The 12,789-nt window shown below is 40.6% G+C and overlaps 1 protein-coding gene across 3 annotated transcripts in view; it reads left to right on the top strand.

Annotated features, from left to right (window-relative positions):
- Positions 1–390: 390 nt before the first annotated feature.
- EFEMP1 (EGF containing fibulin extracellular matrix protein 1) overlaps positions 391–12,789 on the top strand; it is a 59,794-nt gene continuing 47,395 nt past the window's right edge. Inside the window, exons 1-4 of one of the 3 annotated variants that reach the window (XM_081155829.1) lie at positions 391–701; positions 1,948–2,035; positions 6,435–6,483; positions 6,654–7,064. In XM_081155829.1, coding sequence (XP_081011955.1) covers positions 400–701; positions 1,948–2,035; positions 6,435–6,483; positions 6,654–7,064 — 850 coding nt within the window. In that variant the 5' untranslated portion in view covers positions 391–399. Of the gene's footprint in view, positions 702–1,057; positions 1,332–1,420; positions 1,487–1,947; positions 2,036–6,434; positions 6,484–6,653; positions 7,065–12,789 lie in introns of those variants that run through there. The other 2 variants (XM_081155831.1, XM_081155830.1) reach the window with 2 other exon arrangements.

Genomic DNA, 12,789 nt, shown 5'->3' with positions numbered 1-12,789 from the left:
AGAATAGAAACAAACCCCACCTCACATTTTTGTTAGTGTGAGTTCTACTTGGCCCATCCCAACACCGTAGGGCACCAACATTTGTTGAATGAATGCATTATCTTTTCTACCTTCGAGGAAGCGGACCCTCCCCCACTCCAAAACAAACGAACAAAAAGCATCTGAACGAAATGACAAAAGACTCAGCTCTGTGAATGGGATTAATTTACTCTCCTGGAATTCACTAATTAGGAAAAAAAAAATTAAGCAATTTCCTAGGACTCTCAGAACTCCTCCAGAGATGTTTCCCCCTCCACAGGCACCAGAAACTGCCCGGAATCTGGAGCATCACCAAGGCCGACTCAGACCCCAGATATCATATGCCAAACGTGCCATCTTCGGCCTGGGGTTCCGGCGTGTATGGGAACTGGGAAGAGGGGCTGGCAAAGAAGGGAGGCGGGGCGGCGGCGAGAGCGCTGGCAGAGGGGCGCGCCCCCAGCCTCGCAGAGCTCTCCCGCCGGGCTCGCGGCGCTTGGCTCAGCCCACGCGCCTCCCCCGCTCTCTCCTCCGCCCCCCTTCGCCCTCCCTCTTCCCTCCCTCTCTCCTCCTCCTCCTGCGGCAGCCTCCGCCGCTGCCAGACCTCGCCAGTTCCGACCCACGGGGCTGCCCTCCCCTGCACTCTCCCCTCGCTGCCCGGCCCGGAGCGCAGCGCTGCAGCGCAGGTAGGAGCCCCCGACGCGGGGGTCACACCATTGCGCCCAGTGCCCGCAGGGCTGCGCGCCCGCGAGTCAGCGGGCTGAGCTGAGGGGTGCAGTGTACCCGAGAACTGCCCCAGACTGTGCAGGATCTCTCAGGCAGAGAGGGAGGTGGAGGTGTGCGATCTCGGAATGCGATCTGTCAGCATGTGCGAGCACCAGGGTGACATCTGTTTGTATGGGCATGTGTGTGCGCGCCAGCAGTCATCAGTCGGGGCTTCACCCATAGACGAGGGTTTGAAATTTTCAAGGGCTAACGTGAGAGATTTAAGGCGCACCTGGATTCCACGGGAGCTGGCTAGGACTGCCTCCTGGGAGCCTACTGTTAAGAAAAGGGACCTCACTTCACGGGGGGCACCAGGCCCGCCACCCCGAATCTGGTACCTCGGGCTTCGGTGCGGTCCCCCGGTTCCGGCCCTAGGCAGCTTCAGTCCTGAAGGCAGCGCGTCGGGACCGAGGAATTAAAAGGCACCAAGGAATCTCCGCTTCTGCACACATCCTGGCGCTTTTTAAACAAAGCTGCGCGCGGAGAACGGCGTGGAAATACCACGTTGAAAGTTGGTGCTGGGGGATGTGAGAAGGAGCTCCGAGGGGCAGGTATTCTCCTGGAACTGGGAGGAGATTGCCCCCCTCCCCCGCCCCCGAGTTTTGTTGCGGTGTTTTGTTTTGTTTTTAAAGTTTGAGGCCAAGGTAATTTATATTGGTTCTCAGGTATTTCTACTGAGCTGTGCAAAGAACGTCAGTAGCTGGAGGTGAGCTTATAGGTAAAAGCCTTAACTTCCAAGAGAATAGATTTACTGCCCCACCTCCACTCAAATAAATAAATAAATAAATAAATAAATAAATAAATAAATAAATAAGCACGCACCATCTCTTTTGAAATTAATTACTCTCTGTCATTTCCTTTCGCCCCGTTCTGGAGCCTGCCCTGTGGGTGCAGTGTAAGAGGTATGTGCTTTGTGCATGCTGAGCACAGCCCGGTGGAGTGAGGTGAAGTGGAATTCTCAGCCCAGTGACAGACTTTGGTGCCTCGTTTGGCCTCCGGAAGGTTGGGGAGGGGGAGGGGAGGGAAGAAAATGGATTCGAAGTTGGGTACGGTGGAGCCTCGGCTTCCCCCCTCCCTCCCTCCCCAGCTTGTTACTTCACAGCTGACGTTTTGTTATTTACCCCTCAGCCGACACTGAGCATCGGTTTGCCCTGTGTTTTCTTTGAGATTCACGATGCTGAAAGCCCTTTTCCTGACTATGCTGACTCTGGCGCTGGTCAAGTCACAGGACACCGAGGAAACCATCACGTACACGGTAAGAGGCGATGGAATTTGAGATAAGTGCTGTTCAGCGAGATTCTGTGACACAAGGGGGACTTGATCCACTTCTGCCAGGGCATGTGGGCTGCACTCTGGAGAGGGTAATAACGCTGCGCATGGCTCACCTTTGAGTCCTTGTAAATTGCTGGTAGTCCTTTCAAAGGTTCATATAAGTTACCAGTTGAGATAGGGACCAAAATGTAATGATTTGTGTAAGGCCAAAAAAAGAGAACCATTTTAAAACAAAAACCAAAGTAAGCTACATGTTTCCAACACATTCAATAAATTAATGGGTGTAAGGAATTGGAAAGCCTGGATTTCTACATACATGCAGATGAAACCAAAACTGGCAGAGAAAAACTCGAGTCCAAAAAGAAAGTTAAACATTACAAAAGCATTTTGCCTCATTGTACATGCGACTTATGTTCTCAGGTGGCCTTTATAGACTTTATAAAGGCTAATATTCATTTATGGTATAACTGATAACTCATATAAATGCCCTTGAGATAAACTGTATGTGTTACCAGGATGTGGTATTTGCTCAAGTGGTTTCAAAATGCATTGTGTGAAATTTGATTTTGCATTTTCTAATTAGCATATCTGATATTTCCAAATAATATCTGATTAATAAGTTAACTGCATGGGTATAACCAATGTTTACTAAAATATTGAAAATATCGTCTGACCTCTCCCCCTGCCAGGAATGGATGGGGTGAGGACAGAGGGCAGTGCTTACCTCACTTCTGGTGAGTGTGCACCTCTGCTTTGTGTTTTCTACTCTTTAATCAGTGTTGTGAGGCAAATGACATTTTTCCTGGATCAGAATATGAAAAACACATATTTTTACTTATTCCCAATTTAAAATTAAGTAATCCTACTTAGAAGAATATGAAAATTTTTTTTAAATAAAATTCTTAGTTATTGACATTAGCTCACTTTCAATAATAAACATTATCTCACTTTTTGGGTATCATGTTATCCCTAGAATGATAGTATTCATCTGGCAAACCTTTCTTCTTGTTCAGATCAGCTATAAGTCAAATAGGGTTTAATATAAATATTTTGTTAACTTAATGGTAAAACATAATTGCTTCCCCTGCTGAAGACAAATAAAGCAAGAGAAATGAATACATGTGTTGTTTATCTTCAACTGAAAATGTTTTGTTATGCAGGCTAAACTTACCACCTTCTTAGGGAGCTAAAATTAAATTAGCTACTGGCTTTTCTATTCATCTAATAAAGGACACTATTGCTTTTATAATTGCTTATCTTATACCCCCTTCCCTTTGCTTATCACCTAAGTCTTATTCATCTTTAGCAGAGAAAGTTCCCTGTGGTTTAAATACTATTGTTTTAAGACTACTAACTAGGGTTCACTGTTATGACAACAGATTTCCCAGATATGACATCCTTTTTGTGCTAAGATTAGGTCTATTCTATTTTGAATTGCGTATGCCTAATAATTTGTGGTTAAAGGACAAGATGTAACTATTTTTTTAAGTACCCCACTGTGGAAACATTATCCCCTTTCATCCTCACAGCAAAGGATGAGGTAAGTGGAATCATCTTCCTTCTGCAGAGAGTAGAACTGAAGATCTGAGAGAGTATCTCACTTGCTTAAGGCTACACAGCCAGCAAGTGGTTAGCTAAATTCACTCTAGGCTTGTATAATAGTAGATACATATTAAAGGTACTGGAACTAAATACCTAAACAAATTGCAAGTCTTTTCTATTAGCATACAGATTATTCAAGTGAACTGTCATTTTGCCTGGCTTGAAAAGGTACTTTTCAGAAGGATGGGTTCATATGCACAAGATAACATTCCCCTTCCATATTAAAGATAGGGTCCATTCAGTTATTTGCTCATCAGGTATCTGCCATGTGCCTAAGCAGTTCTCATAACTATCAAAAGAATTTAAGTTTATTTGCACTAAGAAAATTCAAGCTTTAACCTCAGGGAATTTACCCTGGGAAGATACTGTTAAAAACCACAAAGTTCTTAAGCAAGTACAAATAATATTACTATACAGATTATACAAGTTGCTAGAGCAATAGAAAAGCAAGGAGGTAATTAATGTCAGTGCTGGCATATTGGAGGAGCTAGAACTCTGTGCTGGCTCTTGAAGGAAGTAATGACTTTGGATTAATTTAGAAAGGCTGAAGAGGCACCTGAATCAGAAAAGAAGAAGAGAAAAAAAAAAGTGGCATAATCAAAGTCTAGAAATGAAAACCAAGACAAGTCCAAGAGGAGATAAGGTCAGATGGGCTGGAGCTGGGTAGTAGGGAGAAACTGGAGATGATAATAATGGGAGATGAGAGGTCTGCAGGCAACTGTGATCTCTTAGATGGAGAAACAACACAACCAAGAGAGCAAGAAAGATAGCCATGGAGGCTGTGAGCACCATGTAGAGATATGGAGACCGGCTAAGGAGCTGAGCCTACTCATGAGGCCAGGAAGGCTTATACTAATTGGTAGATACAGAAATGGACACAAAGTCAGCAGAACTTGAAGGAAAATAATTGGAAAAGTCAATGCTAATGTCAAAATTGTAATCCTGGGTCCTGAGAATGGTGGTAGTGCCTTACTTGAACATGTTGGGGAAACTAGGAAGAATGAGTTTGGGAGATAAAGTAAGTTTTGTGTTTACCATGCTAAGTTTCAGATATCAGTAAAATATCTACACTGGCCCCTCTGTCTCCATTCAGCTATTTACTTGCCAAGCATCTGTAGTGTGCATAAGCACTCTCAGCTCTATTAAAAGAAATTGTTTATTTTTTTGTTTATTCTACTTTTGCTCAATACTTCCTGAAGCATATTTCTTCTTTTCTCCAGAAGTAGCCTGTGCTAAGTGAAATGAGCCAGTCAAAGAAAGACAAGTACCATATGATTTCACTTATATGTGGAATCTAATGAACAAAATAAACGAACAAAATGGAAACAGACTCATTCACACGGATAACAGACTGACAACTGTCAGAGGGGAGGGAGTTGAGGGGCAGGATGAAAAAGATGAAGGGACTGAAAAAAAAAAAAAAAACAAAAAAAAACAACAACAAAAAACTCATAGACACAACACTTTGGTGATTACCAGAGGGGAAGGTGGTGGGAAGAGGCTAAAGGGGGGATAAATGGTGATGAAAGGAGACTTTACCTGGGGTGGTGAACACACAATACAGTACACAGATGATATATTATAGAATTGTACACCTGAAACCTATATATAACTTTATTAACCAATGTCACCCCAATAAATTCAATAAAAAATTTTAAAAATCATCTGTGTAGCACACAGATGATCAGTATCAGAATCACCTTGGGTTCTTGTTAGGAATTCAGATTCCAGGCCTCCTACCCAGAATCTGGACTTTTGAGTGGAACCAGGAACCTGCATTTTAATAAGCATGCTGGGTGATTCTTAACCATAATACAGTTTGAGATTCACTGACCTTCAATAAGAATTGAGTTCCTGTCTGTCCCAAAGAAAGGCTACCCAGATTTGGCCCTGCCTACCTCTCTAACCTCATCCCCACCCACCCAGGAGTACTTGCAGCTCCTCCCCTCTTTAACAATTTTACTCCTGTAATTCCCCACTCACTTGTGGTCTCCTCCATAAAGCCTTTCCTTCCACCCTCTTATGCCCACCCAGAATCCACCACTCCTATATGTATACTTGTGTCATAGCACCTAACATCTTGCTCCAACCTGTCTGTCTGTCTCCTCTTCTGGCCTATGAGCTGCTTGAGGACAGGGCCAAGGTCTGCATGCTCTTTGCATTCCCAGGGACTAGGATGGTGCCTCGTGTGAAAAGGTACTTGATAGACGGCTCAGTGAGTGAACAAGAGGACCTGTGGGAACCGAAACTAGGAGGCAGGCTAGGGTATGAGAAGAAGGCTCTGGACTCAGCTGAACATGATAAGGAAAGCCAGGTGATGGAATGCTCTAAGAGCATTTAAAGAGAGAAGAAAGAGTCAAGGGCTGAAAAAAAGAACTCGTTTGAAAATGTATTTATTTATGTTTTGGTAAAATTACCAAATGCTCTTGAAAAAGCAAATAAAGCAAAAAAGAATAAAGCAGTCATTGGGATTGGAGATTAGTATCAAAACAGGGAAGAATTCCAAAAAGATGGTCACGGTGACTATGCCAAACGCAACAGTAGAACTGAGGCAGTTGGTGATGAGAAAGGAGGCTGGAAGCGAGGCAATACGCAGGTTTGTCTTTAAAAAAAAGAAAAGCTAGAGAATGTAGAGAATGTTACACCACCCATCTCATCATCTATCTGGGACTCTAGAGCAAAGATTGTTGCCATAAGAATGAAGTTTTTAGAGTGACTTTCTAGGGACTGGCTACACCAACTAACTGTCTCCTGGCCCCGTCTTGATGTTTTCTTCACAGCAATGCACAGATGGATATGAGTGGGACCCCGTAAGACAGCAGTGCAAAGGTGAGCCAACTTCAAAGACTTTCCATCTGAACAGAGCTTTCTGTGTCACTCTTCACCTTATGTTACTCTTCCTGTCCTGTTTGTATGATACTGAAAAGGCATGAGCATATGTGTACATTTTCAGTTTCCCCTCTGAGAAGATCCCTGACTTATTTCATTATCCACTGCAGATATTGATGAATGTGACATTGTCCCAGATGCCTGCAAAGGTGGAATGAAATGCGTCAACCATTATGGAGGATACCTCTGTCTTCCTAAATCAGCCCAGATTATTGTCAATAATGAACAACCTCAGCTAGAAACACCAGCATCCGAAAATGTGGGTGCAGCTGCAAATGCAGTCGCAGCCGCGGGTACAAGTGGGGGTGTAGCAGCCAGTGGCATGGCAACCAGTGCAGTGGTGCCCGGGACTGGTTATGTTGCCAGTGCTGCTGCAGTTGCAGGCCCAGAAGTGCAGACCAGCAGAAATAACTTTGTCATCCGGAGGAATCCAGCTGACCCTCAGCGCATTCCCTCTAACCCTTCTCACCGGATCCAGTGTGCAACAGGCTATGAGCAGAGTGAGCATAACATCTGCCAAGGTAAGCATACCTCCTTATACTAGTGAGAAGGTTCTTGCCCAAGTGCACCTTGTGGTGAAAACGTCTCACAAATTGTTGACAGCTTACCACATGTACCAGACATTGTGCTAACTGCTTTGCCTGCATTATCATGTTATCATCACAATAACCCTCAAAGGGGTTGCTGCCCTCCTAGTCATCCTTTTACAAATGAGGAAACTATAGCTCAGAGAGGTCATCAGTGATTCTCAACTTTAGCTGCACATATTTAGAGTCACTTGGGAGCCTTTAAAACTCCTCTATGTCCAAGCCACACCCCAGCCCAATTAAATAACAATCTCAGGGGTGGGTTCCAGGCATCAGTATTTTTTAAAGCTCCCCACGTGGTTCCAGCATGCAGCCAAGTTTGAGAACCTGGGGTCACACAGGTGGTGAGTGCCGAGCCGGCCTTCAAACCCAGGCAGGCAGGGCCAGTCATAGCTGTCGGAAGGAGCAGTCAGGTTATTCAGGGGAATTTGAAATTGTTCTGTCAAGCTACTCCACAAATTTTCCCCTTTGGGGGTCTCAAGCTTTCTTTTCATTGAACTTGTCACTGACATTTTTTCCTTATTGTGGAATAAAGAAATGCGGCTCCTGCTTCTCAGTACCATTGAGGGGAGTTTCCCCCACTCATATTCATATGTCTTTTAAAGCTCTCATTTGAACACATTTCGCTTATACCATGGCACCATCTGCCTGGGTTTTTCTGTTTATGGTCATAAAGAGTATACACATCACTGTGTGTTCTAGAAACAGCTGTAGACTCAGGCTAGCAAAGGAAAGAATCTTGGGCTTTGAAAACACATACGAAATTAGCTAACTGGACTGTGCTAAGGGGTTCTGTTTCCCTCTTCCTACTTAAGCCCTTTCAGATCTGCTTAATGTGGAGACAGTGTTGCTGAGATAGGTCATAGGAGTCCGAGACTCCTTTTTCATTGCAGGGCTGACTGAGTAGACCCCGTGTTATACTATAAATGCCAGGAACACATTAGTCAATGGAAAGAGCCCGGGAGTTCTCACCTTCTACCTGCTTGTGAGTGAGAAAGAAAGCATGTTCCTCCCTTGACACTGAGGGGTTTGATCTGGATCACCTCACTGCTGCATTAAGAGATAAAAGCATCTTCTGGTCCCCTGGAATGCTGCCTCTTATTCACGAGTGTTGAGTTTTATCTTCTGTATAAGAGATAGTGGATTTTAAATCGCTTATAAATGAAGTAAGGAAACCTATCATGCTCTGACTTTTATTTTATATTTTGTGTTCAAATTTTAAGTACCCCACAACAAGAGCTAACCCATGCTGTGATGGTGTCACTTTGCAGAGAGCCCATCATATTAGCATCTGTTTTGTGTTACTGTCATGAGTCAGAATTCCAATATTGATGATGAATGCCTCAACATCTGCTTAATATTCTGATTTTTAATTTAAGGATTATGTCAAGGAGATAATCTCATGAGGTTATTTTATATATATTTAAGTGAATATTGATTAAAAATATCTGAGTTTATTTAAGGCACCAAATTTTAATTGATATTGAAGTAGATTATTATATTTGGAAGGTTGGGTGGTATTTTTCCTGAAACTGAGATGTTTTGCCAAAATTTTTAAGTATGACTTTTATATACTGAATAACTTTTTACATCTCAGATGTATATTTCACTGGTACAGAGGAGGAAAAAAACCCAAAGAATTGAGTGGGTTATTTCCCAAAGTAGTTTATCATTATTGACAACTGTGGTTGAATTCAAGAATGATGCCTATAACCAAATAAATAAGTTCTAGAATAAAATATATTCAGAACTTACAACATTCATTGATTATACTAGAAACCGTATAATAAAATGTGAATAATAAAAATAAAATCCTATTTAATTTTTCTTAAAAAGGTTTAGACTATCTTACAAAGTAAGTTATTTTTCACATGTTAAAACATTTATAATTCTTACTTCTTTGGGAAATTTTTATAGTTATAAGCTAAAACTATGAAATGCCTTGCTTATGGCAGATTCTGAATATATACTTATTGATTTCACATGGGGTATTTCCAAACCAAACTATTCTGCATAATTCAACCAATTTCTAAAACTTGGGATTGGGGGTGGGGGAAGGTCTGTATCATTGGAAGCAGGGTTAAAAGTTTTCTGGATGACATATGACTTAAGTTGGATTTCTTCCCACCTTCCAAATTTTACAAAGTGCCCACAAATGTGGATTTACTTAATTGTTGATAAAAGGGGGTTATTTCATATGATAACAACAGGATAATCTGTCTAGGGAATCTGACTAACAAGTCGAGTCACACTTATGCTCGTTTATTATTGAGCTAATCAGACATGCAGTCCAGCTTCTTCTAATTGCCTACAGATGTATGACATTCTCATTCCAAGCCAGCAGCACAAAATAATATTTTATAACCAGTGTGAAATAGTGGGGACCTCCGCTTAAAACAATCATGTGCTCCAAGGACCTCTATTACTGACATCATTGTGGAGTTTAAGGAGCCTTCTGTTTTAATAAAGATCTCCACTCCCTTTTAAATGATGCATACTTATGCCCAGTAATCCAAACACATTTACCATGGTCGCTGGATTGGAATAAATGAATGCCTGCAGATGAGTCATATTTGTATTAAAATTATTTCTTTTTTCCACATATATTTTTCAACAGGTACAGTTTATCATTACATAACCTAAAGCTGATGACATATTTATGCAATGACTGAAATCTGTACTGTGTTTCAGTGTTAAAGTCAATTGTGCCTTTGAATGCAGTATTATCAATCATAGATGGCCCCTAATAATTTAAATACCACCAGATATTTTTAAATATATTCTATTTTGTAAATATATATTTAACTATCTGTCTGTGTTGTAACATTTAGTGAAAACATGATCCTTTTCTTAAATTTTTCCAGTTTTTCTATTTTGTGCAAAAATGAAGGGTTTAAAATGCAGCCTAACATCCAAATATCAATTCATAGTGAACAGGTTGTTTTTTTTCCAAGTAATTTTTGTCAACTAAGGGTAACGCTGGGGGAGATATTCCAATTTCAAATGACAGGTGGCAGCTATAAAATTACATGAAGATCATTTCAGTGTTATATACCTGGAGTCATATATAAATAAAGTTTTACAAATTAATAGGTTCGCTATGAGCTAGCATCTGCCTCAAAGACAACAGATATTCATCTCCTCCAAAAGAAAGTTGGATGAATGGGGAGTAAACTGTAACCCATTGATGACTCACTTTATTTTTCTACATCTTTAGTGCATAGTCTCTATGTAATTTTTCTCAAAAGAGATGGAATTGGAAATCACTAGTTCAAGCTGAGAAAGGATTTTTTAAAGAGCCACATTCTTGTAGGAAAAAAAACAACATTTGGGAACTGACAAGAGAAGGCATTCATTGCCCAATTTGAAGGAATTTGTTCATGCAATTGAACTTTTGAAAAAAATTAAACAAGACATTTTGTATAACTAGTAATTAAGCCATTACTAAACTCATTCAGGATTTATACATATCATTACTAACTTGCTAAAGAAACTGCGTCATCAAAAAATTAACTCAATACAAATGCTTAATGAAGCTGATTATGGAGCCAAATCCAGAATGCAATACCTGGCTTGTATTATGTAAGGTGAGAAATATGAAAACATATCCTAGAGTTTCCAACCATCCCCGTCTACCCAAGACTGTTCTGATTTGAAAACTGAAAGCCCCACAACCCTAGAAATGCCTCAGTCCTGGGCAAATGGGGTGGTTGATCACCTCAGCATACCCCAATAACCAAATCTCCTGTACTTCACAGCCAAGAGTGAGAAAGTCTCAATATTAAAGCCTTTTTCTTTTTTCCCAGGTTAAGGCATTGTTTGCCCAAGGGGCGTATTTTTTTAAGTTTGTTTTAAACTTTCAAAAACTAAACCTCACTATTTTTATGTACCTGGACAGAGCCTTTTCAGTTGTCAGGATCCTACTTGCCAGTCTGTCAATAAGCTGGTTTCCACACTGTTCTAGATTTCATGTGTAGGATACCTAGACTTCGGCACCTGCATACTTAGATACATGTCATACTGCACTGAGCTCATCTTACCACATTCCTGGGGGGAAAAATTTTACCACATAGCCAAACTACATACTATGCTCCAACTATAAAGTTTTGTTAGCCAAAATTTTTATTTTTTAAAATTGTAGCTCTATTTTCAATTATTGTATTTTGTTTTTAGCTTTATTATCTATGACACAGGGGCAACTGAAAAGCTAAAAAGAAAAAAAAGTGCCTTTAATAAAGTCTAAAGGAACAAAAAAATTATACTCAGGGTTAAAAAAAACCTATACTCTTGAGGACCATCTATTATCTTCCACACATTTCTTTATAAACATAAGGATAACTAAAGTACTATTTTGAAAAAGAGTTGTTATCTATACATCTACTTTAAGAAAGAGAAACTTGAACTAACACGTGCAGATTCTCAGATGTTAGGGACATCTTTCTTTGACTTCTTTCATTTGAAACTTCAATGAAAGGATTTATAAATTATAGTGCAGTTAAGGGATTCAGCATACCTGGCATGGTTATTATCAATCAACTTCCAAACACTACCCTATTGTTGATCCCCACTAATGTCATTGGGGTTTCTGGTTGCTTTTGTTAGTTTGTGAGGAAATGCTTAATTTTTGTTACATATAATTATACAGTCCCTCCCCCAAAAAGCTTTGATCTCAGGAAATAGATATTTTGCAAAAGGAATACTATAATCAAGTCAATTATAATATTAACAGAAAAGAAACACTTCAAGCAGAAAGTAAAATGGGTATTTAGCCAGCTTACAGTTCTTTGTTGTTTTTAGTTATTAATTACCTTTCAGTATCTGAAAATTCTCTAAAGCCACATCAATAGATTGGAGTTAAGTTTATAGGGAAAGCTTAATTATTTTTTAAATAAGCTGATGCAGTGTAATAGAAATAATTGATTTCCTCCTTAAAAAAATCAGCAGTGTTTCATAATTTACTTTTCCAAATATTGCAGTCATTGAATTTCTAGTTAATTTCACACTCTTTTTTTTAAAAAAAATATATCTTTAATGATTTCAGAGAGAGGAAGGGAGAGGGAGAGAGAGATAGAAACATCAATGATGAGAGAGATTGGCTGCCTCCTGCATTCTCCTGATGGCATCGAGCCTGCAACCCAGGCATGTGCCCTGACCTAGAATTGAACCTCAGTCTCCTGGATCCTAAGTCAATGCTCAACCGCTGAGCCACGCCCGGCCGGGCCAGATTCATTTTTAATATACATGTGTAAACAATATGTATAGGTATCTGATTCATGCACACTCAGAAAGGGTCCTTAAAATTCCTTCATAAAAATTGAATGACAGCTATTCCAGGTGGAAGGATGGAAGAGATCAGTGTGACTAAGCTATATAACTGCCTAACTCAATGATTCCCAAAGTGTGGTCCCAGACTGGACACATTAGCATGATCCAGTAACTTATAAATGCAAAATGCTGGGCCCCATCAGACCTACTGAATCAGAAACTCTGGGGATGGGGCTCAGCAATCCGTTTTAACAACCCCATGATTTGGATCCCTGCTCAAGTTTGAGAACCAATATTCTAACTTAATCTTATCTTCAGGAAGCTGCAAAAATCAGAGGGCAGGGTCAGAAGAGGTTTACATGGAATACAGGATGTAGTAAAGAGAAAACATTAA

This window comes from Miniopterus schreibersii (genome assembly GCF_964146895.1).
Source record: "Miniopterus schreibersii genome assembly, chromosome: 13".
Lineage (NCBI taxonomy): Eukaryota > Metazoa > Chordata > Mammalia > Chiroptera > Miniopteridae > Miniopterus > Miniopterus schreibersii.
This window is presented reverse-complemented; position numbering and strand designations above follow the sequence as displayed.